Raw genomic sequence first — 26928 nt, forward strand, 5'->3', positions numbered from 1 at the left:
AATAACAAGCATAATATCAAAAGTTTTAGAAGCCAGATAAAGGGAAAATTTTAGATTACTTTAAAATGAGGTTGCAGAGAATGCTATGGTGCTTCATCTAAAGAGATTCTACTTTTTAAGAATGGAAAAATGATGGACATCCCAAATGTTAAACTTTGCAGAAGATATGAGGATACTAACTGAGATAAATAAAGTCAGAGGAATGCCATAGGGACTGCGGAAAAGATTTTCAACAGTACAATGGCAGATGAAACATGGTGTTGGCGAGTGCAAGGTAATGCACAGTGAAGGAAGTATTTACGACAAAAAATATATGAATTAATATTTTTAAAGTAACCAAAACCATACAGTAGAAAAAGTTATTGTGGACAGCTCAATGAAATCATCTGTTCAAAGTACAGTCACAGAAACAAAATGCTCAGTAATATAAAAACGGAATAGAAAATTATCACTGCTATGCTGTAGGAATTAATGGTCCAGTTTTATTTGAAATGCTGTTTGGTTATGATCACCTGTATGCAAGACAATACAGTCCAAGGGCTTTTTGAAGTGAGCAAGGGGTGGGGAGGAGACTGCGGAGAGGAGAAGAAAGGAGTTGTGGCGAATGCATATAATGTATGGTTGAGAGAATGTAAACTAGATGCGTCTTATTCGTACTTTATCCCAGCAGAAACAATAGCAAGTTTGAAAATAATGAGGGGAAATGCTATTTACATTACATATGACAATTCTACCTGATAGAGGTAGAAGATAGAGGCAAAAACATGAATAGGTTCCAAAAAAAAGTTGAGGAAGTAGAAGAGAAGAGATTTTCTGTGTTTGGAGACAGAGCTTTTGCTGGTTATTTTATATTTAGGAAGAAACTTCATATCCGGACAGCTTATAAAAATATATTTTCTATTATTTCTTCATGTCTTGTACTATTATTTTCAGAGACAATATGCTGTATTACGTGGACAAATACAGCAAACGCAGTTGTTTTTGTGTTTTTTAGGTTTGTGTTGGAAATTACTTCAGTTCTGATGTTAGTGTATCAAATATGTTGCAAATAACTAGGATAGGTTCTTGCTGTTACCGTATTTAGTTGGAAATTTTCATGTTGAATTTTTCTCCGAATTCTGAGATAGTTACGTTGGAGTATTTGAAACATTACATAAAGCAACTTCTGGGAGGTTTGTGTGATTTGGGAAACAGTGGGAAGAACTTAATTTACCTTTAGGGAAGGTGTTTGTAAGGAATATCTATCACTTGTTTTTTATCTGCTTTTTGTCACTGTGGCTTTTCAATATCTGCACTGGAAATAGAGGTCAGCGTTGTCTTCCATCTCTGAAATGGAATCAATACCTGGTCATTTCAGGGAAATGGAATACATTTTCTTGTACGTTTGTGCAATGTGCTAGTAATTTTCATCATAGAGGTATTGTACATAGAGCAAAACAGTACTGTGCTTACCCAAAAGATGTGAGCTGTAATGCACAATAGCTTGTTCCGGAGTTAAAGTGAATTCTGAATTAGTTTATATTGCTGCTGCATGCACATGTGCTGACAAGGCTGAAACTGAAGCTTCTGCCTTGTAAGAACTGTAGACTGTAAGCCTTATATTCTCTTCATCAGTGTTGGCAAAATACCACTTTAGCTAGAAGCATGTTTTGCAGACTGGGTAAGTCCTTTAGTGCTTGGCCAAACTCTTCTGGCTGTCGTGGGAAATTCATCCAAGGAGACATTGAGTCTTGTGCTGTAGAGGGTTGATTGTCGTACAAGGTGGGGAACTTCAACTTAAGCAGATGTTTAATTAAATAAAATCTCATAGAAATAAGTCATAAAGTCGTGTTTTTTTTTTCTTAAGTAGCATTTCTCCTGAAATTCAACATTAAACTGCAGTAATCTATTCAAGACACGTTAATAGTTTAACTTTGAGCACATACGTGAAAACAGCGTAGACAAAGTCTACCAAATTATTATCTGCACTTAGGACAGTTAACATTTTTTTAAGTAAATAATTATACTACTATAAAAGTTTGTTTCTATTCTAGTAAATGGAGTCTTTTTCAGATACAGTATCTTCTAGTACAAATAAAAGACATGATTTTGCCCTGTAGGAGTTTGACTTATTTTATTCTTGGCTTATTAAGGTAGAGGTGCAAAAAAAACAATGTAAAGTATAAGAAGGTCTGTAAGAAGGTCTGATATGAATGAAATATTTACTCATCAACTAACACAACCCATAGTATGAGGGAATTAAATGCCTTGCAAGTGAAACAAACGCAATTAAAGGAATATATTGAAGACTTTTCCATGAGCAAATTTGAATGTGTTCTATACCGTCATAATTTACATTCTTGAATCATGTGCCCCAGGAAAATATACTCAGTTTCTAAACACAGTTTTTTGTGTTTTGTTTTTTTTTTTTTCTTCCCAAGATGCTCTTACCAGAATTTTTCTCGTGACAACTCAAGTTGCTTAGTGTATGGATGGGCTTGGATCAAGTTGTGTTGGCTTCTAAAATAGCATGCTTGCATTAAAATTGTCTATTCTCTTCCCCTATATTCAATAATTCAATAAAATTCCTTTAATAGATGATTTTGTTCTCAATTCTTCTTTAGAAGTATGATTGTCCCATTGCTGCCACTACCAAATGTCTCCCCTGAGAGGAGAAAATACGGGCTGTTTCCATATGCTTGCGTGGTGTTGTAAGTTTGGAGGTGTAGGTGAGATGCATGTAGGTTGTATACAGCTTCTAATGTGGAGTATGAAAATATTCCTGAAATTATTCTTGAAACATGCAGTTTACTCAGAATGCTCTTTGTTAATGAGTTATTTGGTGGATTGGCCTTGAAGTTTTTTGAAGTTAGTATGTATAGGGTATGACCTCACATGCATCTTGTGGCTTGCTAGTACCACGTAGGGTTGAATTAATAGAATTTAGTACATGTATTTAATGTTTATTTTTTTGTTTATATTTATAGGAACTAGCATACAGCAGAAGTAAACAGCTTACTAGAACAAAGCATTCAAGGAGAGTAGTCTAGAAAAATGAAGGTGCTGTATGAAAAAAATAATTGTAGGAGGGGCTTGTTGATAAAGCTGCAAACTTTGAGCCTTACAAAAGTCTATTTTCTCTTCAAGTAACTTGCTTTGGAGCTTGGTAGAGTTGTTGCTGTTAGACTGGAATGCATTTGGTGCCTGTTGTGATGGTGGCTTAGTTGATGTGGACTTGTCTGCAACTGGTGTCAGAAACCAATGTGGCCTGATAGGTTAGGATCTTGTGCATCACTTTAGAGATCCTGTCATGAAGTAAAGAAAACATAACTTTACCTTATTCTACAAGCTGCTTTTAGTTACGCTCGACTCAAGTTAGTTCTTTCATGTGAAGTTTCTTTGTGTTATTTAGCAAATGGTCAGTTTTTCAAAATCTTGTAAGGGTTTGAATATGATATATTTAGCATGTTGAGATGAGGGGCTTGAAGGTAACTGAGCATTGAAGCATTTTTCAGTTTACTAGGTAAAATAAATGCAGTACTTACTCTGTGATCACTTATTTCATTAAGCTAGTATTTAACGTTGTTAAATAAAAGCTAAATAAAAAGGAATAGTTCCATTGTATTTACTTATAATATTGTGTAGTCACTCTTTACCGTGTTTCTGACGTGGTCTTGAGGATTTAAATCAAGTAATGGTCTAAGTCACAACAAGAAATAGCTAGTGAAATTCTCAGGCATCTCCTTTTCTTGGCATAAAGGGTCCTACAAACCAGCACTGAAGAATCCCCAAAAGAAAGCACTCTGGGAGGTGAGAACAAATGGGGAGCGGGGCAGGCTTTTGTTATTTGCTTTTTGTGGTTTCGTACATAAATTAATCTGTGATACTTCTAAGCTTGGATGTTTGTGGGTGGTTTGTCTTTTTTTTTTTTTTTTGTGAACAATTAAAAAAAATAACAACAAAAACCTTTGTCCTGTACTCCACTAAATCCAGGTAGATTATTTAGAGAATACGGATTCAGCAGAGGCAATGATGCAACTACGTAGCTCTACTACTGGAATATAGCAGGGGGAGAAGAGCAGCTCAGGACCAGGAGCCTTTATAAATTACTTTACACTCTGTAAGAACAGTCTGGCATCCTTAGGTATCCATAGGACCACTGGTCCTGTGCATCACATGCACTGTTTTGCCCCATGTGAAATGGGTGCTACTGCAGTGGTTAGACACGACTAATAAGATCGAGCCGATGAACATTCAGCTATAAAGCTACTAAGAAAAGTCGATTCCAGTCTGTTGCTTTAGATTTTCTTTCCCCTTTCTTCTGCCAGCCAAGCCTTACTACCCCCTTCTTTATCCTCTGGAGAGTTCAGCTTCTCACAGGGTCATCTGCCTTGCATATGACAACCTTATTTACAGCTGGGAACTTATTCACGCTGTTAAACTTCTGGTTTTAAGAACCCGCTCTGTTCTTTTGGTTCTTATTTTAAACTCGATTTTCTGATACGTGCTTAATTCTTGCCCTGCCTCTAAGCCTTATTTTATGAATTCCTTCTTCCTTCTTTTTCCCCATCTGCTATTTGCATACTGATTATATGAAATTGCATTAGAGTATTTTGCCTGTGGAGTCTCTGCTTATTTAAGAAGGAATTTTTTCAACAGGCTGAAGGGGAAATTGCTTTTTGTATTATAAAAAAGGAACAGCCAAAATACCATGTAAAATGTACCTGCTTCTTCAGGCTTCTTTTAAAAATGAAGTTGTTTACTCTAATGCAGCATTTTTCCCTTATAGAAAGAGTCTTCACGAGGAAGACATAGAGAAAAGGAGGATATCAAAATTACAAAGGAGAGAACACCAGAAAGTGAAGAGGAAAATGGAGATTGGGAAACAAATAGAGAAGGTAAGCAAAATTAAACTAATGGTCTCCCTGCAGCTCAGAGAATTGCACTAATGCTGGACTGCATGTAAAGTAAAATAGTTAAAGATTCGGTCTTTAAGTAGAGTACTTCTGTGCAGTAGCCATTAAGATTTATTTTTGGAAGAGGGCAAAGAAGCAATTTGATTTGGACTGCTATAATAGTAAAAGCAACTTCTTTTAGAAACATTCTGTTTTTGAATCTTCAGACAAGGAACAGGGCCATTGGCTATTTTGTGGTTGAACCACAAAAAATCATCCAAGATGATTTTGAAACTGATCAGTCCAAGAAGAGAGCATGACTCCTTTCAAGTCAAAAGTCAGCAGGGTTTGGTTTTTTGGTGTAATTTGTATTAGTGTGGACTATCTCATTAACCAAGTATTTAATTAGAATGCATATGCCAACAGCTGAAGGGCGCAGTTGGTGAACTAATCATCTTCTGAAAATACTAGTGGGGTGAGCTTTGCTACTGTAGGCTCTTGTGGTTGAAAGGTGATTTTACTGTCCTTGGTGCTGATAATATTCATCCATTTACTACACAGACGGTTGAGGAAAAATCTGTATTGTTTTCTAATCCCTCTCCTGAGTCTTTCCTTTTTCCTTTCAGGACCAAGTTAAACTGCCACTGAAATTCTGGCAACTTGTAATAAAGTGTGGTACTTACATAGTTTTGTAAGTATCAATATTTCAGCAGTTATTAAAATACTGCAAGACAATGTGGGGGTTCTGGTCCACAGTTGAGGATTCTTTTTACCATTCAGTAGTGATGCCAAAGAAAGAAACAGTCATTTTCCAAAGAATTTATAGCTCTTTATTAGACAAGATATTAGTTATAAATAATTATATTAGAATACATATCTACATTTTGTTCCTATAACCACAAATCTTTTCAAAATGCACAAATGATCCTGTATGGTCAACACTTTTACTTATGTTTATGGTTATGTTCTGCTGGAAGTTCTGCATGATGCAAACCAAATGCAGTCACAGTGCCTTCCTAAACGAAAGGGTTTGTAGTAAGCATTTGGAAGGGGGGAAGCATGTGTTATACACTGAGAGAGATGTGTGATTTTCACTTAAATTAAGGTGCCTAAAATTTACACAGTCGTAGCAAAAATCTCTGTCAAATTAGAAATCTGCATATGCTGTGGTTTACCTTTTCTGATAACCTGAAAATAATTTTGGCTAAACATATAAATGGAATTGTTAGTTGATTGAAGGTTGCTTGTCTGGTGCTTTATCGTGATGTAGAAAACTGTGATATAGTCAGTGTAGAAAATAAAGTTTTAATAGTCCAAGTGGCAGACTTTGTTTCTGGGAAGGAAAACAAAAAACAAAACAACAAACTAGAAATTTTTCATGTGAATTCGGATATAATGAATCTTTTTGCAGTAAGATGTACTATTAGTTATTTGTGCTCTGACTGTCCGGTGGCGTATATGCAGGGAAATGGAATCTAAGTTGAAGAAAATTTGCAACAGAAAAACATCTATTTTTATACAAATATGAAGCATGAATGTCTTAATTCTTAGACATCGAGGCTCCTAGCTTGAGAATTATGAATTTCTCAAAATAGTGCTGTTCATAGTTATAACCTCTGCTGTGGGTAAAGCAGAATTGGTGTCTGTGAAGTTGTAGTGTAATATAACTGGACAGATGGACTGGGAAAGGACTTACGCTGTTAAGAGCTGCACCTTTCTGGAGGCTGTTCTCATGCTCTCAAGCCACATGAAGAGAATTTGTAGACTCAATATAGTTATTGCAAAGCTTTTATATAGTTTCTGTGTGTCAAAAGGGGGGTGAAAGCTAATGAATCTTTAATGAGGTATCTGTTCTTGGAAGGTTCTTTTATCAATGTGCTTTCTGAGTATTTGACTGAAGTAACTATAAACAAAATAAGAAGTGTAAACAGTAAGACTGCTTCCTTTTTCAGTAAGATTTCAGTTGCGTGGCCTGAAGGGTGTGGTATGAACTGAAAATGACTTAATGAAAAAGCAAGAAAAAATGCTGATGTGAATACCAAGGAGTAGGAATGTTTTAAGCGTGGTTTTACCCAGTGAAAGAAGTTATGCAGACCTCTTATTTTATTTTGAAGTCGATTTATAGATGAAATTAGACAGGTGTGTGAAATAACATGTTAAACAAAAAGCCCTAGTATAGTGCATTACTACTTTAATCCATTTCATGTGAGATTCCCAATTAAGCAGGGCTCCACATATTTTCAATCTTTGTGAAAACACTCTTTTTGGGGAATATTTTTGTTATATAAATGGAAAGAAATGGTGTACTGGGTTTCCCTTGCTACCTGAGATGAATAATTGACACAAGTCTTTAAAAGAAGTGAAGTGTTACTAATGAAGTTCAAGTATTTTAATGGTGGGTCATATGGGACTAACTGGAGTTATTTCAGGTTCACGCAGATAATTGGAGAAAAGATTTGGCTTAGCCTTGTTGATCCATTTATGCGGTGCTTAAAAGTCACTGAAATATTTATGCTTGGCATCCAGCATGCTAAAGGAATGTTATTTATTTCATATGTAATCCATTTACTAGTCTGTTTACTTTTTGTTTTAATTAAGATTCTGATAATGGAGATGTTAACTATGATTATGATCATGAGCTGTCTTTGGAAATGAAGCGCCAAAAGATTCAGAGAGAACTCATGAAGTTGGAACAGGAAAACATGGAGAAACGAGAGGAAATTGTCATTAAAAAAGAGGTTTGTATTCTGTAAATGCAAAACTAAACACTTCTTATTGTTTTCTAAAGACCTGAGCTTTCTGGATTACAAAAGTTCTACTCTGCACATAGTAGTAGATAAGTGGCATGTTTATAACTTGATGTGTGACATGGATATTAGTTGCAAGTCACGTATCATCTGTTCAGTCATCTGGCACCATAAACAAGTTTTCTCCTCTGTGAAGTCAGCTATTAAATGAATAGGCAACTTTGCAGTTTCATGATTTAAAGCTAATAAAACCTTTAACAGAGATGGTGTAGGAGAAAATGTAAGGCATAACTTATACCAAGTCCCTTTTCCTATGTGTCTTGTGGTAACTGAGGGAAAGTAGAGTGACAGATGGGCAAAGCTGTTACCAAAGTGCTAGAAGGACTAATTTTGGGGAAGACTTTAAAAAAAATAAATAAAAGAAGTCTGAAACAAGGTCCTTCTTTTCTGGACAAACTTGAATGCTAGCTGGGATCATACTATCTGAGATTATACTAACTTCAAAATTTTCGTTACAGTTTTTGCAAATCTTTTCTTCCCCCACCGTTTTCTTGACATGTTTCGTTTATGGTGTTCTTGTAAGCTAATAAACTGTTTTGAAAACTGTACGGTTAGTTTATTGGAGGTAGATGTGTAAAAGTTTAAGATCTCACATCTCGTCTGTTACTGTTTTTACATATGTGACATGTATCAGCATACAGCAAAGCTTTTGAGCATCAGTCTTTTAACATTTAATATATTCTTTACCTCAAGATTTCTCCTGAGGTGGTTAGATCTAAATTGACACCATCACCATCACCAAGAAAGTCTAGCAAGTCTCCAAAACGAAGATCCAGTCCCAAATCATCTTCTTCGGCTAGTAAGAAAGAAAAGAAAGCATCTGCTGTATCTTCCCCGCTTTTGGATCAGCAGAGGTCAGTCCGTACAGATGCATCTTGGGAGAACGTGGGAGTGGAGAACCACATTGATTTTTATTACTGGGGCTTTCATAATTAACACAGTTTTTCATTTTCCTTGCTTTCAGAACTATTGATTTTATAACTTTAGGGAAAAGTCTCTAAATTATGCAGCGTGAGTCATCTACTGTGGAAAATTGCTACATGCACGTAGTTGTCAGTTGACTGATTTCATGGTTTACAGCAGGCCTTTTCTCTTTGAATGTCCAGAGTGTCTGGGATGTGATGAGGAAATATAAATAGCTAAAGTGAGAGACAGCTTTCTTTGAGATGCTGCAGCCTGCAAAGTAGCTCATCTAGACTGGAGTGAGATGTTTAAAATGTGACCATCTTCACATTCTGTTGGTATTGCATGTTGCTGTTCGGGAAATAATGTTTGATTTTAGAGCCAGAGACTTTCTCAGGCTTCAGGAGAAGAAAAGAAGAGGCAGAATGTGGGTGAGGGAAAAAAAAAAAAGCACAGGAAAGGATAAGATGCATGAAAGCTCCAGGAAGGTCAGACTGGGCACCTTGCCACAAAAAGTCAGTCTCCTGAAACTACGTTCTTGATGGCTGCAGGAGCTTTAAATGACTGTTTGGTGCTTTTAGATAGAGAAGAAATTAGAAATTTCTGGAACAGTATAAGCAGACACATCTGTATTTGCAAAGCAAACAAAACCTTTAAGAACAAACCAATCGTTTTTGCCACAGGAAGATGGAACATGGGGATAATATGCTACTGGCATGTAGTACGTGGTAGCATCTAGTTCATAGGGTTTATGTCAGTGATCATTTATATGAAAAAAATGGTGTAAATTCCTTTGTAATGTGAAATACATGCTCAAAAGCTTTATCCTGCATCAAGTAGTTAACGGTAAATCTAAGACATGAGTGATTGAAGTTATTTTCCGTGCTTGAGTGGGGTGTTGCATTGCAGAATTGGGAGTCTAAACAGACAAGATATTCCAGAGTTCTGGTCTTGTGGTGTATGCAGTTCATGCAAAGGCATTGTAACCTTGGAAAATAGTTCTTTCTGAATGGGAGCAGTTCCTATTTTTGCTTCAGAAATAAAGGTTACAAATTGAAGAGCTCGCTGTGAATTTTTACCACCTGCATTCACCCTTCAGTCAAGTTCCTGAACACTGCTTGCTAATGGAGTGGCAAATCCTATCCTAAAAGCTTCAAGGCCCTTTACATTGTACTTTCCTGCCAACATTTGAGAAATCATTATTTGAAGTAGTTGGCAGTCCTTCATTTTTTTTTCTTGTTGGTTTATATCTAGGAGTTCTAAAAGTAACCAGAGTAAAAAGAAAGGTCCTCGTACCCCTAGTCCTCCTCCTCCAGTACAAGAGGAAACTCCGTTAGGAAAAAAACACAAAGAAAAACATAAAGGAAAAGAACGTTCAGAGGAGAAGACGAGGGAGGTGAAAGAGAGAGGCCGTGACTTTGAAAGGCACAAAGAGAAAAAAGAGAAGCAGAGGTAAGTTATAATGCATTATTAGCTTTTACTCTTAAAAGCAAGGTTACATTAATGTTATCAAAACACAGAGTAATAAGGGATTTATACCTGCCTTGCCAACAACCATTTCAATACTCGTTAAATATTTAAATGCCTTATGTAGTTTAATAAACTATAACTAATATATTAACAGGTTAAAGTTGCACAATAAGGTTTTCATATGCCCTTTTGAAAGACTCATTATTTTTCAGAGAGTTGGATCTTCACCAGTGAAGCAATTCATTTGCCAAAGTCTTTATCAAAGTCATTTACTTGTCTGCTTACCTGCTTTTCTGAAATCCTAGAGGACTAATATCTTTCTAAATTGGCGGTGGCACATTTAGACTTTCCCTGACCTTCTGTAGGTTAAAAAGTATTGCTGAAGTCAAAAGCTGTTGCAATGCTAGAATTTCATCACTGATACATATGTGTGTGTGTGTGTGTGTATATCAAATAGTGAGCTTACATGACTATTCCCATTATTTTCTGAAGCTTTAGTTGTCCATTTAAGTTGTTAAATATAACACTTGCATTTTTAAGTCCTGTATTCCTTTGATGAGAATAGGGTATGTATTCACAAGTGCATCTCTTGTAACCAGTATAGCAAAGACTAAGAGGTTGAAGACCAGTAAATTGTCTATTTGTAATCAGTGTAGTAAAAACACAGTAATTTGTTTAAAAATATTTTATTTCACTTGTACTTGCCCACTCTATTACTGGAAGGCCATAAGCAGTAGAAAAAAAAGCTCTAGGTAGTGCTGAAAGGGTCAAGAGAGTAATTGGCTCATGGTTGTACTATATTTAGGTATTGCTATGGTGACTGCAACCTTTAATTTCAGTATTGGATTTTTGTTGACTTTTTTATAATAGAAAATCAGACGTAATGTCAATGCTTCATGATGTGAAATAGCTGAAGGTTCAGAGATATTTTTAATTCATTTGAAGTTGCGATTAGTGTTCGAAAATGTCTGTGAACTTAAGGATTCTTGAAGAAAATGTTAACAGAAATGTTTAATAGAGCAGCAAAAGAGTCTCTGTTAATAGGAATTTTGTTTCACCACTGCCTGAAATATCAGGTAAAAATACAAATGTATTTTGGTTTTACTATCTTATAGTCCTGGATTTTATGATCCAGAAATCAGGAAGAAATTTAGTATGGGTCTTGCATTCCTTAGTTCTGCTAACTTTCAGGTAATTTCATGAAATTACAGATGGAACAAAGCACTCTTTAAGAGTAGTTTTTGACCTCATAAGCACAGGTTCATTCTTAGAAATGTACTGATGTCCTGGTATGCCTGTTGAACAGACTGCTCTTTTTGTTTCCCAGAGATCCTTCTGAAGGCTCCCATAGGCAGAAGCGTTCTCCCAGTCCTGCAGATCATTCTGGCAGCAACTCCTCTCCTTCCAGAGAGTATTCACCACCTGCTGCAAGGCGGCGACAAGCCTCCCGAGCCCCAGCAAAGTCAACTACTCACAAGCATAACTTCTCCCCCTCTCGCAGGTAGGTGGTCAGTTGCAAAGATAGAACTTTCATTAATCTAGTTTAGAAACTTCCTCTGTTGCTTTGCCTGTTTGAACTTGAGCTCAAAGGCTCCTTTATGTGTGTTGGTGTTGATGTGAGGTTTTTTGGTTGTTGTTTTGTTTTCAAATATTATGGGTACCTGTCAGGTCAGGAACACAAGTCATTGTGCAAGTTGCTGTTCGTCAGTGCCTCTCGGCACTCTTGGCTTGGAGTGGAGCTTCAGAAGTTTGATAGGAGACATGCTCTTTCTGTGATGCTTTGGGAATTTTTTTTCCTCTTCCTCCTCTCGTTGCTTCTTAAAGATCACAAAATCTTTAAGAAAATTTTCAAAAATTACAAAAGCAAGTGTGTCTGACTTACACGTAACAGTGTGAGGACAGTTTCAGAGACCCTTCAGAGAAGATACAGTTCCTATTGGTTCTAGGGGCCTTAGAGGAAAACCTTTTGCCATTCTGAGAAAATTTACTGAAAATCACCTTTGCAGCGCCTCTTTCCCCATTTTTTCTAGCCTACTCCAATGTTCTGCGTGTTGCTACTTGCAGGGAGGTTCTATGCAGGTATACAAAGTGTTGTGGAAGGGAGCTAAGCAGGGAAGAAAAGTGCCTCTTGCCTTCTGCTAGAGGCAACGAAGCAGGTTTTGAAATGTTCTGTTTGTCTCCAAACAGCTGATAGTCTTCCACGCAAGCAAATTTTGGTAACCCTGTGTCTGTTTCATACGCTTCATTTAATGGTGAAAAGTAAACGTAGTCTTTGTTCAAAGACGGTAAGTCATGAAATTAGATTTTGTCAGTTCTGGCTGTTACAGAGTTTCAATTTGAGTGCTTTGGAAGCTTTACTACTAAATCCAGGCTGCTTTAATTGTATGTGAGCATGTGTACACATGGTCATCGTAGAGGCATGCAGGCTACTTGTTCTCTCAGGAATAGTGAGTCTTCTGCTTTCAGTGGTCAAATCTTTCCTCTCATAACAGAAAGCTACAGCCAGCATAAATATGCAGTCACGGAAACAAAAATTTGAGTTTACTCTTTCCTGCTATCCTTGAGGAATGCCTACCTATAGCATGCACAGGAGACTTCGAGGTTTTTTCTTTCTCCAGACAAAAGAAGCTACACGCATACATCCTGGAGGTCAGACTGCACGTAGACATTCAAGGCATCCCTAAGCTACAGGAGTGCATCAGCTGGACCCCATGCACTTTTACTTACACAAACAAGGAGATGCAAATCTTAGTCTACTGCTGAGGACTACAAATAGTCTCTGGCACTAACCATGGCATAGATGCATCTCAGTGGGATAGTTTCCAGGCCTGGCAATATCTGAGCATACAGGTTCACAGACACTGTATGAATTAAATCAAAAAACAGATACAGCCTGTCTCGACATGTCTCAGTTAAGCGTGTTATAAAGGCTGATTTTACTTATTTTTATCTCACCCCTTTCTTTCTGCCATTTTCCTGTGTGTTTTTCTAATAGAACCAAAGTGGTTCTGTTCAAGTGTTGTTGCAGCTGTGCTGTAAAAAATTTTGTTTGACTTCCCTCAGTTGACAAGTCTGAAGTGCCTCAAGGAAAAGTCACAGTGCATCCGTTAGTGGGTATATCTGGTTATGTAATGGAATCCAGGTGTAGAACCAACACCTTTGTGAGACTGGTCCTGTGATAACCAACGTACTGCTCCGTGGGGCTCTGAGGGCAATTTTCTTGAGTCACTGACATTGACTATAAGTAAGGATAAAACGCTGATATTAATAGAAGATTCCCACTGTGATGTATTTTACCTAAAAAAAAGACTTCCTTACAGAGTTCCTACCTCAGGTCGCCAGTGATTTCACATAACATTCTGTTCCCAGAGCTTTGCTCCTTGGAAGCTGAATCATTGCTCTGTGTTCTTGACATAAGGAAAGTCTTTCTACCTGCACAATGTCTGGGTCTTTTTGAAAATGGCCTTAGCTGTGAGATCCGCTGCTGAACAGCATTGATGTCTGTCCATTTGGGTCCTGGAGAGCACTGCGACACGCTGTAAGCCTGCTAATCTGAATTATTTCAGAGCTCCTTCTATTCAGAGCCCAACTGACATCAGCTATCTTGCTGAGACAAAAATCTTGACGTTTGCAAGGTACTCAGCAAAAGCTGCATTACCTATATAGCTGTAACAACTGCTGGGCTATTATGGAATATGGCAGGAAGGTCCTGCCTTTGGTAAAGTACTCCTTCCTTTGTGAGTCACCTGAAACTGAAGAATTCATCTGGATGATCAGGGTATTTGTTTGAAGTCACTGACACTTATAGGCATGCATATTCAGAAGCAGAAAGTAAATTGCTTGTGATTTTTTTTTTGAGAACGTATTGTCTGTGTGTGGTTATTCTGACTTTTCTCTTTGGAGTCTCTGAAAATTTGTGAAGTGGAAGGCAGTTGGGAATAAAGGGCAACGCGTATTTCATGAGAAACAATACTTTCAAGTTGCTCAGATGCTAAGTAATGAAAACTACTGAGCTCAAAGGCTTGAAGCGTGGATGTGTCCACGTTGGACTGTGCATGTGATTACATATTATGAGGAAATCTGTTCACTGGTATGTAAATGATATTTAGCAAATCTATGGGATTTCCAAGATGAGAGACACTTGGTATATATTTTTTCTTAGTCCATTAGATAAGAGATCTCCCTGCTTGTGGAAACATTCATGCTTGCTAAACTTTAAAGTAGGTATGCTGTTTCTAGGATTCAGGCCTAAGTAGTTCAAAGATCAATGCTTGTAAAAAAAGAAAGAAATTAAAAATAATAAAAAAAGGAGACACCACTGTTCTCTGAAAAAAAAAAATGCTATTTGGGAGGAAGGGGGGATGCTTTTATGTAACACTGTATAAAAGGTATCTGCCTAATTTTATCACGAAGACCAAGAAGTAGCATATATTGAAGAAAACAATTGTACCTGGCTCATGGGGTGGGAGAAATTGTATTTTTTTTCCGACTCTTCCCTCTCTTCCCCTGGGAAAGCAGTCTAATCTATGTAATGCAGTATATGTAATGTAATTTTGATTGAAAAACTTGTCCTAGGATATTAAATAAACTATTACCATTTAGAGATAAGTATACTTTGAAATATACGAGGGCAGATTAGTTGAATGTTATAGACACAGCACTTGTTTTCAACAGGACAGAGGATAGAGAATGCACAAATTAGTTTAATCCCTCTATTTTGTGTAGGGTACAGTAATTTAACTTTTCAAATCAAGTTATTTCATATGTGGCTATTCTAACCCTTCCTTGCAGGTCTGCCTCTCCGTCAGGTCAGCATCATTCTCCCATATCCTCCAGACATCACTCCTCTTCATCGCAGTCGGGTTCCTCTGTTCAAAGACATTCTCCTTCCCCACACCGCAAAAGAACCCCTTCTCCCTCCTATCAAAGGACAGCTTCCCCGCCTGCGAGGCGGTCATCTTCCCCCTACCCCCCACGCTCTTCCTCTTCTCCTCAGAGGAAGCGAAGCCCTTCAAGGCACCGATCTCCTGGAAGAGAAAAGGGAAGGCACGATCGTGATCGGACTTCACAGTCTCACGATAGGCGCCACGAAAGGCGGGATGGTATGAATAAAAATAACACTTCCAACAGATATTTGTTTGCAGATTGCATTTTGAACAAGATTTTCAGTTTGTGGCATGATCTGCACCTATCCCAATGGCCAGGTGGTGAAGAAAGCACTGGTAGAAATCTGTATAATTCTTGCTGTGTTTGTGGTGCTGTTTTTAGGGACTGTGCAAGGGCATTGTTCCTGATAGGACTGCTTAGGTAGGCTCAGCTGGTTCAAGAGATCCTGTAAGCATCTGTTTAGATATTTTTTGTGTAATGCAGTGGTCGTTTCTGTAGGTAAGTGATCTTCTCTGTGTACGAGGCGTATGCTAGCAGATCAGATGCTAATCCAGTCATCACTGATTGCTTTGTCCATTGTCTTTTTCACTGACATTAAGTGAGGTGTGTGCAAAGAGTCATTCCCTCTGGAAATCTTTAAAGTTGGTTGAGCAATCTGTGATGGTCAAACATGCCATTTCTCTAAATAGACAGATTATAGAGAGCATATGTCAGCTTTTTTTAGACTGACTGTAAACTCACTTTCCTTTAGCAGTAACATTGTAAATAAATAATTTTAAAAAATGATTTTATCAGGGCAAAGAGGTCTTAAAAGCAAGTGGTCTAATTATAGCACAAATTTATTGAAAGTGTGTGTAGAGAAAACAAAGGAACCTATGATTGTAGGAAAAGTGAGCTTACCTTTAAATTACTGAAGTGTGCTTGCTTTCTAATGTCTTAGAAATTTATTTTTACTATACTTACTCCCCCTTTGAACACATAAATATTTGTAAAGCTCAAATTCACAAAAAGATGTTTAAAGCTTAATGAAATATGTAGGTGGATACCAAGAACAATCTTACCCTTCTTCTTACACACAAAATTTAAATTAATATGTGTAACAGAAGTATATTTTGACTGTATTATTTTAGTGTTACTTGTCCTCTAAATTTTTGCTTGCTTTGATTAAGCTCAGTATATAACACTCCTTTAAACATTTTACAGAAACTAGAGGGAAAAGGGAAAAAGAAAGAGACACAAGAGATGATCGTGATTATGACCAGGAGCAGAGTACCTCCAGGGATCATAGAGATGACAGAGAATCTCGGGATGGAAGAGATCGGAGGGAGACGAGAGATACCAGAGATCGGAGGGAGACGAGGGAATCCAGAGACACTCGAGACTCCAGAGATACAAGGGATTATAGCAGAGATAACAAGGATAGTCGTGATCAAAGAGACTCACGTTCCACGCGAGATTCTCATGACTACAGAGACAGAGAAAGTCGGGATGCCCATAAAAAGGATGACCAGTATCAGGAGGACTCACGCAGCTATGGAAGGTCCCATGGCAGAGAGGAGAGCTCTCGTGCCGAAACAAGGAACGACTCCCGAAGTGACTCCAGAAACGACAGCAGAAGTGATCGAACTGGCCGAAGTCGAGGCAGAGGGCCAGAACTATCTGATAAAGGTATTACATGATTTAAAGAAAAATAAATAATAAGTGTCCTTATTATTGGAGATCAAGCACTGACACTTGTATTACCTTGTTTGATATAACATGTGGAAATGCTGCCAAATAAGAGTGTTCAGGAGCGGCCGAGGGAACTGGGGGTGTTTAGTCTGGGGAAGAGGAGGCTCAGGGGAGACCTCATCGCTCTTAATGTTTCTGCAACCCAGCCCTAGGTTTTCCCATGGGCCACAAACGCAGGAGGCATATGTGTGGTGCAGGATTAGCAGGAGGCAGCATGTCTCAAAGTACTGGGTAGCAATTCTTTGTTTTCTCAAATGCAGCTGCGTAGGCACTTGAAAACCATCTTTCACCCTCGCCACCCTTCTTGATTGACCATAAATGCAATTTTAACCTTTGGCAGTATTTTTGAAAGCTTGATGCACTTTGTAGAACAGCTTCACTTACCACCTTTTACCTCTCTAATAAATGGCATTTAAACTTTTTGCAAGAAGAATAGGCCATACAATTTTTACAGGGAAAATGATCTTTCTTATTCTCCTGCTGCCAAGTCTGTAAGTTTACATCATACTCAGAACAAATATGAACTGGCTTTTGAACTGTTTTATTCCTAGTCAGGAGACCTCGTGTTATGGCTAGGGGAGGGTGAGGTAGGAAATCTTGAGTCTGCGGTTGGAAAATAATAACTTTACAATTAAAAGGTGTGAAATTTAAGAGGTTTTGGTTAAGTAGAGTTTGACAGCGCAATTTTTATTTCCGTGAACGGTTAATTCAAGTTTGTTAAAAAGTTGCTGCTTTAGTTAGATGTTATAAAACATCGCTGGATTTCCTGACGTGTGAGAATTCATCTTCTATATCGGTACGTCACTATTAGGCAGTCGGACTAGAAGCTCCCAGGTGGACGGTCACAGCAGTAGTGGAAACTACCACGATAGCTGGGAATCAAGGAGTAGCTACCCTGACCGAGATCGCTATGATAGTCGAGACCAAGCAAGAGATTCCTCCTTCGAAAGAAGACATAGTGAACGGGACAGGCGTGACAACAGGGAACGAGGTATTTTCATGTATATTTTTACACACATGTATATATGGAGTTGAAAGTATATGTAGCAATATGTTTTTCTATCATTTCCTTCCACTACCAATTCATAAATAATTGCATGCTGACACAAGTCCTATCCTTGATGTGAGTTAACTTTGTTAGTACAGGTAGCCAATACAGATAGCAGTGATCATGGAAAGCATGTACAAGACTGTTCTTTCAGACCTAGTGTGCAAGATGTCAAACTTTTGCACCTGAAAGAGTTTGCTGTTGTCTCTGAGGAACTTAGTACCAACTGTCACTCTGGAGAATAATTGCATTGCTCACCAATCAAGACAATAGGAGGAGTCAAGAAAATAAAAATAGTATGGAATTGAAAGGATGTGAAGAATGAATACAAAATGAAAATGATTTTTTTCTATTTTAAGAAGAGAGTTTTGGAAGGGAAAGGTGTGTGGTAGCTGTTGTTCACCTTCAGTTTTTCAGAGGAATGTTTTGTATGCTACTCTGTGAAATGCTTTTTGGCTCTCTGAAATGTCTGATATCACCTATTCTTGCGAAAGGTTTTACATTAGATTCTCTCATGTCTTCAAGGCAGGGTTTCAATAAACCTGATCTCCAGACCGTCTTTCTCTTGTCAGCTGAAAAACCCTGCAGTCTGAATGTGTCTGGAAGGTTGGCTCTTGCAGACTAGCATTCACCTCTTCCACCTCCAAACCTCCAGTAAATGCTAGATACCTTATCATATAATTTGTACTTTCCTTATCATATTAAGTTTTTCATTTTAGAAAACCAACAACTTGGAAGTAAAAACATGTTATCACAACAAAGTCGTGTCAGAAGTGTTGACGATCCATGTTCAGTTGTCTAATACACTTACAGGCGTCTTGATTCATGCAAGAGTTGTGTGTAGATGTTTTGTCACCCAAAACTGACACAGTAAACAGGTGTTACAGAACTTTTGTATAAAACCTACTATTTGGTGTGCACAATAAATCAGATTATAAACTTACAGGCACCATTAAAAGAAGATGAAACGTATTCATGGAACCATTTGCTTAGTCTGATCATTTAAATCTGTAAAAAAAAAGAAGTGTTACATCTATGACAGAAACGTTACTCGAGTTTGCTTTTAATTTTACCTGGTAACAGGGGAGCATTAAGTCATTGTTAATTCACTCAGAGATTAAAATTGATTAAACTAATGGAAATGCATGTTTTATTGACTTAGCCCTGTTCAAGCTCTGTCTGCTTGTCCCCGGTGGACATGGTCTCAATTTACAGGGAAGTACACGCAGCATCAGAGTAATGGACCTAAAAATACCAACCTCTATTCATGCCCTTCTTGTTCTTTTCTGTAATGCTTTGAATATATATTGTGAAAGAAGTTTGACTGGTCTGTTCCTGTTCGAATGCTACAAACGTTAGCATAAAAATTATTATAAAGTAGTCAAAATGTATATAAATATTCCAAAAATATCAAAAAATAACTAACAGAGCGCAGCCAAATTTAGCCTTAAGTCTGTGGAGAATCAATACCTTTATCTAAGCTGTCTTCACTATCTTTCTGGATCAGTTGTTTTCTGTATGAATATAATTTTCTCCATGACCCTAGCCCACTGTCTGAACACTGAAAAACTCACCTTATGTGAATGCATGTGGAAGCTTACAGCAGTTATGCTTCCTGTAGCTCATCCTCATCTCTCCCTTTCTCTTGGATTTGGTTGTATATTTCTATGCAGGGATCTCTTCTTCTGTGAGGAGAGAGGACAATATTTCTTATAACACCTAGTAAAGTTACAGGAAAATAAACAGTGTAAGTTCTTATCAACTTGAGACTCTGAATTTGTGGAAGTGAAATTTTCTTACAGAAATCTTGATACTTGGTTTTCATATGGATCTCATTCTCAGCTTTCCAAGATCCTGTAACAGATTCTGAATGACTCCGTAATGTAATAATAATGGCTAGGCTCTGAGGCAGTAAAATTAGCTTTTGAAGCCATTCAGAAATGCCCAATAGAAAATAAATTTTTATAGTGACTTTTCTCTAACCTAAGGATAACTCACTCTTGAAATACTGGAAAAATATTTCAGACCTACAGGGAGTTGCTTTTCAGTTGGCGCAAACCAGTAGCTAGATTGCCAAAACACCAAGCCATGGGTGTTTTATTAGTGTAGTGGTAGCAATGTACATCCCTTTAATTTCTGGTAATCAAACTTGCTTCTCTTCACAGATACGAGAGCAAGTTCACCGGTACGACATCAAGGACGAAGTGATGACCTCGAGCGGGACGAAAGACGAGAAGAGCGAAGGGTAGATCGGAGTGATGATAGGAGAGATGAAAGGGCCCGTGAGAGGGAGAGAGAAAGAGAGCGGGATCGAGAGAGGGAGAGGGAGAGAGACCGTGAACGGGAGAGGGAGAAGGAGAGGGAGCTGGAACGAGATCGTGCTCGGGAACGGGAGAGAGAGCGGGAGCGAGACAAAGACAGGGACCGGGAGCGCGATCGAGACAGGGACCATGACAGGGAAAGGGAACGAGAAAGAGAGAGAGAAAAGGAGCGAGAGAGGGAGAGGGAGGAGCGGGAAAGGGAGCGGGAGCGTGAGAGAGATCGAGAGCGGGAGCGAGAAAGGGAGAGAGGTCGAGACAGAGATAAAGAGAGAGAGCGCCAGAGAGACTGGGATGACAAAGAAAAAGGAAGGGATGACCGCAGGGACAAGAGAGAAGATATCAGAGAAGAAAGAAGTTCAAGAGATGTCCATGAAGAAAGAAAATCCAAGTGAGTGGATCTGACTGTTCCTTCAATAACATCAATAAAAAACTCTCTTAATATTGATTTTGGTAAGATAGTAAGCAGGGGAATATCATAAGGAAGGAGAAGATACCCTTCAGAGGTGTGATCTGGAGCCGTGTCTCCCCTGCATCTGTGTCCCATGTGCTGGTGGCCCCAAAATCAGATTCTAGGCTGTGTACTGTGTTGGTGATGTTAATCTGATGCTTTTTTGCTAATGCAAAATCGTGGAACTGCTAAAGTCTGCTTGTTTGGCCTTGGCTTTAATAATGCAGGCATTCTTTGAAACCTAATAGGAGGCTGTGGTACCTTTTGAAGTCTCAAGAGTGTGGTAGGAACTTACCAGGTCAGGGTTCATGATTTTGTTCATCAGATTTCTGTGGAACTTACATTACCCTTTGCACTATTGAATTTTCAACACCAGAAGGCTACCAATGAAGACATCAACAATATTTCAAGTAAATGTGTGGTGCTTCTATTGTTTTATCTAAATGGCACTGATTCTCTCTTTTTTTTTTTTTTCCATTTAGTACAATAACATTCTCATTGTGACATCAGTAATGAGCAAAGCAGTGTTGTCCCATCTAGGACTGCTTTGCCTAGAAATAATTAGCAGCTTTTGTGTGAGAGAAGTATGGAATCCTATAAATCATCCAGTACAGAGTCTTCCCAGTCCCTCATGGGGAGAAGTGAGCAAGCGTCTGGCTTAGCTGCCAGCTAGGGTCAACACACTGCAAAGATCATTGCCATAGGAAAAAAGTGATCTTAATTGCCTCTTGTACTTTTTTGTTTAAAAAATAAAATAAAATAGCTGTCCTAAGTGTTTAAGTTTTAGTTTTAAGGTATCATATATATACGACAAGACAAATACTTCTGGAAGTTTTGAAATAACAACTTAGAAAGCTACAAAACTTCCTAGCATCCTTAGATCTTCTGTGTGAGGTGTTTACACTTGAGGGATTGTATTGATGATAAACTCAATCACTGAAGGTTTTCTTCAAAGAATCCTCAAGGAATTTGACTACAAATGTTTGTCCTGCAGGAAGCGTCACAGAAATGAAAGCAGCCCAAGTCCTCGTCAGTCACCCAAACGTCGCCGTGAGCACTCTCCTGATAGTGATGCTTACAACAGTGGAGATGATAAAAGTAAGTAGTTGTTGTCTCTTTCTGCTGTAGGCAGGATCCAGCTTATCCTCTGCCTATGGAAAATAATCTGTAATCTTAAATAGAAGAAAACATGGGGAGAGTTTTTAAAGGTCCTCTTCCCCTTTCTCATCTGTTAAGGTGTATGTTTACCAAAATGGTAGCAGTCTGCTACTGCTGCAGTTTTAAAAACCAAAGAACACAAACAAAACTTTTGTGTAACTGAAATGATGGATTTTTTTTGTTTTGATTGATACTTCTTAGCATGCAAAGATACCAAATGTGCATCCTTTCTCCTTTCTAAACAATGCAAGTGTGTTCTTTTTCCCATTGTGTAGATGAAAAGCACAGACTTCTGAGCCAGGTTGTGCGACCACAGGAATCCCGGTCACTGAGCCCCTCTCATGCTGCAGAAGATAGGCAGAGTCGCTGGAAAGAAGAAGAGCGCAAATCAGACAGAAAGGAAAGTTCCCGGCGTTACGAAGAACCAGAGTTTAAAGAGAGAATTTCCTCAGCAGATAAGCAAAGAGAGCAACCAGATGCTTCAGAAAGCTCCCGGTCCAGGGTTCAGGAAAACCTTGGGCACCGTCCCTCGGAAGAAAGAGATGCTTCTGACAGAATGCATGATGACAGCAAGAAAAAGTCTAAAATACAGAAAAAGGCCACAAAGAAAAAGAAAGATGATGACAGTGGGGTGGAAAGGTATGCTACTGAGTCAACGACTGAGGAAAGCCAGGTCTTCTCACCCAAGAAAGGTCAAAAGAAGAAGAACATAGAGAAAAAGCGGAAGAGATCCAAGGGTGATTCTGAGGTTTCTGATGAAGAAATTGTTCCACATCATAAAAAGAAGAAAGGCCCAAGAACCCCCCCTGTCACAAAAGAAGAATTGGTTGAAGCACCACCTGAGAAAACTGTGGCAGAAGTCCCCCCAAAAAGGGAAGAGACAACATTTAGTGACTGGTCAGATGAAGATGTTCCCGAACGTGGCGACATCGTTGTTCCAGAAAGAAGCACTGAGGACTCCCATAGAAAAAGTCATAGAACGAGGGGAGAAAAGGTGGAAGCCCCTCATGTTACTATAGATGATGGACCACACCGTAAACCCGTGGATCAGAAGCGCAGCAGCAGTCTCGGCAGCAATCGGAGCCATGCCTCGAGCCGACTTCGATCCCCTTCCAACGAGTCAGCTCATCGCAGTGGCGATGACCAGACTGGACGGAAGAGGATCCTGCACAGTACCTCGAGGGACAGGGACAGGGACAGAGAGAAGAAAAGCTTAGAAATCACTGGGGAACGAAAGTCCAGGATTGATCAGTTGAAAAGAGGGGAGCCCAGTCGCAGCACGTCTTCAGGTAATGAGATATGTTTTAGCGAGGCTGACTTATCACTCTTCATGAAAGTGCAAAGCTACAAATCCCAAATCATTCTTATGTGGCCCTATACTCTTTTAATTTGTAATTAGTGTGAAGGGAGAGGGAGGTTCTATGCAATTCATAGTAAAACCAGAGCAAATTAAGATTCCTGGAAGTGTTACCATACTTGAAAAGTTGATCCTCAGTGGGCATGATGATTACCACTTTGTTTACGCCAAAATATTCAGTCAGCTTTAGCAGTTCATGCTGTCTAGAGGATAAAGCAATTTGTAGAACAAATGAAACTGAAAGAACAAAAAAGTCCTTTTGCTAACAGACCGTTGAGCTAGTTTTGTATAAATAATGTTTTTAAATTTGCTATTAACATTCATTTTGATACGGAAATACTGAAATCTAGGCAAAATTGAAATGCCCTTTCGCTCTGGGAGAGAGAGATCCATTATGATCTCTGGAGCTTTTTTTAGCTGAGGGAAATCTGTTGTGGTTCTTCTCAGGCATGCTTTTGATAAATATGAAAATCATCTTTGCTGCGAATCAAAGTAATCACAATGACCTTGTTTTATTTCTGTAGTTCCTGTAAAGAAATGGGTAAAATATTTGCTTAAAATACATACAGCATCAATAGAAAAATATCTTCCTCCGAAAGCCATTTGGCTTTCTGTTCTTAACATGGTCACATGCCTGAAATTACCTTTCTGAATGTATTATATACTAGCTTTTAAAAAAACATATTTTGAAAATAATCTTAAGATGATTCTTCTAAAAAATATATATTTTATTGCTTAAATACATGAGTAAATTATGTAGGTTCAGTTAGACTTCTGTAATAGTTGAATTAGCCACTAAAAATGTTTTTTGGGGAGTGGGAGAAATACCATTTTTAATCCTAAGATGATGCTTTTCACAAGTCCACTTTCATACCAGAATCTTTAAAACATTTTGGTGTAGGAAAATGGTGTTAAGTTCATGAGCTGTACTCATGCCCCTGTATTTAAAATATTTTATCCAGATCGTCAAGATTCAAGAAGCCACAGTTCAAGAAGAAGCTCTCCTGAATCAGACCGTCAGGTTCATTCCAGATCTGGGTCCTTTGACAGCAGGGAAAGGCTTCAGGAGCGAGATCGACATGACCATGATCGAGAGCGGGAGAGAGAGAGGAGAGAGGCAAGACAGAGAGAATGGGATCGAGATGTTGACAAAGACTGGCCAAGGAGCAGGGAGCGAGAGAGACTCCGAGAACGGGAGAGAGAGAGGGAAAAGAGAAGGGAGCTGGACAGAGAGAGAGACAGACAGCTACCCGATCCTGTTGAAAGAGAGAGAGACAGAACTGTTGACATTTCCTCTCAAAAAGAATCAACAAAACACAGTGAAACAAAACTGGACAGAGATCATGAAAAAGAATTTGACGGTGTTTGTCGGGATTCTGCAGCTTCAGAGAAGGAAAGGCCAGACAAAGATTTAGGACCTTTACAAGGTTTTGAAGATGGAAATGAGGCTGAAAAGGTGGAGAGTCTAGAAGGTGAGATATTCTGGGAAAGAACCTTCACTGTCAAGTATTTCATTCTTCCCTTTTAGCACAACGCTGAACTGTATTAGAACACTTTGCTACTGAAAGGTGTATTGGCCCCAGCTTCTCTACTGTAGAAGCAGGATAAGGGAGAATTCTGGCTAGCATCTTCTTAATGTTAATTGTGTGAATGCTAGTGTTTCATTTCTAAAGTTTCGAGTCAAAGAGGCGTTAGGATATGCCTCATAAATGATATAATTTTGCCAAGGTGTGATTTCTGCATAGGCACTTTGCTGAAACACCAAAGGTTTGATTGCCTTGTTAAACCGCTATAAGATATATTTTTTAGTGAGGAAGTCACAGGTAATGAATGAAAAAAAATGAGGGTTGAATTGCAGCTGTTCTTTGGGATTTTTTCTGCAGAGCCCAATTACCATAGAAATGATAGTCTGATTAGTAGATGAAACATATGTATGGCTTGGCACAACAGTCCAAAAATTACTTTACTGAAGTAATCTTATTAACTGTAGCTTCAATTTGCCGGCTGTAATGGTACTGGGGAAAACACGCTTAGGATTAATAAATAAAGGGCCAAATGCTGACAGATTCACATAGCTTGAGCTTTGCTAGAAGAAAGAGCTTGGGAAGTACATCTAACCTTTATAAAAATGCAAAAAGCAGAAATCTAAATCCAGAGTAAGTGGTGTAAGTTATGGTTATGTTCAGTAAGTAGGGTTTTTTTTGGTGATCGTAGTGTTGTATCCTCTAATAAAAAGGAAGGTGATGTGTAGGATTTGGAATTTGGGGTGTTTGGGCTGGTAAAGCCTGAAGTCTTCAGAAACAAATTAAGCTTTTGTGGCTTTCCGTAAGATACCAGCACCTTGTCTCATCATATCTGCATTCTTAAAAAGAATTATCTTATTGTAGATACCTGTTCATTTGGGCAGTCTGGAGAGGATGAGGAGGGCTGTTTTACTACCTACAATATCTCTTACCTGATTGCTCACAAAATGGTCATTACGGTTGACTGGTACAATTGAGAAAATTCCATTTAAGGAGATTATCTGTGGAGTGGAAGCATTTGTCAGAGATAATATTTGGAGCGAGCCTGGGGAAAGACTGCCCTATCTTGGTACAATGGACAGGATTCATCCATTTTTAAGCAAGAGGAAGGAATGGTGTAGTAAATCTGAGAGTACAGCGTGGTAACTTCAGAAAAGAGTTGATGAAAGGCTGTTCTTAGGTTTATCTTCTGTTTCAGAGAGGGCCTGAAGCCAAACAGACTTTGAATATTAAATGCGTTCTTAGGTCTAGCCTTTCCACAGACTTCTTGTAAGAATCTTAATATGAATTCATGTATTTTTCAAAGGTTTTGTGTTATCTAAAAATGATCATGTGTAGGAAATTACGGTATATTAGTCTAGGATCTAGGATTCTTTCTTTTTTTTTTTTTTTAGAAGAAAAGTCTTGTAAAATACTAGGTGACAATTTTAGTGAAGCATGCTATAAACAACATATTTCTGATCTTCTAAGATGGTAGAGTATTTTATTCTCTTTCATTAATTTGTTACTCCTGTTCCTTCTTTTAGCTGTGTTGTGTTAAATCAGAATTAATATAAAATGACATTTCTGAAAAAAAAGCAGTAAAGGTAGTGATAATATAATTTAGAAATTATCAACCTGATTTGAAATTCAGTCTTTTTTGGATTACGTATTGAGAACTGTAGATTGTTGTTTTTAATTGCTTCATACAGTAATTTTTAATGGTCCATCTGTGCCATCCAAGCGTGCAGTCACAGTGAGCTGGTGTACCTGCTAGGTCCGTGTGGAAGCAGAAAATGGATCGTGCAGGCAGTCAAGATTTAAAATCACAAGATAGAAAATGAAATCTAGTAAAGATTGCTATACTTTTCCCTTTAAAGATGATAGCAAACTAACTGAATAAAATTTCCAGATCTGGTGATGGTAAGGAGGTATCTGGTATTTATTTGGATCAATGACTGCCGTACATTGTCTAACATGATGTGTGAGGATATAATTACTTAATTATGGTGATGTGTTGAACCTTAATGTGTTTGCTTCAGGAATAGGTTTAAATGATGCCCAAGATACTCGATGCTTCCTCCAAAGTGCTGCCAGGTGGTCTGAGTAGTTAATTTACACTCTGCTAGCACCTCTTTTACTTGTCTTTTCAGTGCTGATTTTTAGATTAGTTGAGGTGACTTTTCTTTTCCTGCAGGCTTTACAAAGGAAAAAAAAAAAAAAAAAAGGTGTGAGGGGATATCTTAACACAGAGGCAGTTTCTCTTCTGGGTAGGGAAGATTGGAGAAAATAGATTAGTCATCCACAGGGGATGACCCCTGTAAATTGTGTCAATTTTGTACTGTGCAACTGATTGCAAGTACCTTGGCGGAGAATCCTAAGGAAGCCTGAATTTTGAGCAGCAGGGTTTGCGAATGCTTCA

At 38.3% G+C, this 26928-nt stretch overlaps 1 protein-coding gene across 1 annotated transcript in view; it reads left to right on the top strand.

Moving 5' to 3' along the window:
• ZC3H13 (zinc finger CCCH-type containing 13) overlaps positions 1-26928 on the top strand; it is a gene marked incomplete at its 5' end in the record, with an annotated part of 68489 nt that overhangs the window by 35431 nt on the left and 6130 nt on the right. Inside the window, 12 exons of the mRNA XM_084515506.1 lie at positions 4769-4877; positions 7473-7612; positions 8375-8535; positions 9839-10036; positions 11382-11555; positions 14846-15156; positions 16145-16609; positions 17484-17663; positions 19886-20429; positions 21484-21587; positions 21923-22936; positions 23967-24476. Of these exons, the coding sequence (XP_084371632.1) occupies positions 4769-4877; positions 7473-7612; positions 8375-8535; positions 9839-10036; positions 11382-11555; positions 14846-15156; positions 16145-16609; positions 17484-17663; positions 19886-20429; positions 21484-21587; positions 21923-22936; positions 23967-24476 (3910 nt within the window). The remainder of the gene's footprint in view (positions 1-4768; positions 4878-7472; positions 7613-8374; positions 8536-9838; positions 10037-11381; positions 11556-14845; positions 15157-16144; positions 16610-17483; positions 17664-19885; positions 20430-21483; positions 21588-21922; positions 22937-23966; positions 24477-26928) is intronic.

The sequence above is a fragment of the Aythya ferina genome, assembly GCF_964211825.1.
Source record: "Aythya ferina genome assembly, chromosome: 1".
Taxonomy (NCBI): Eukaryota; Metazoa; Chordata; class Aves; order Anseriformes; family Anatidae; genus Aythya; species Aythya ferina.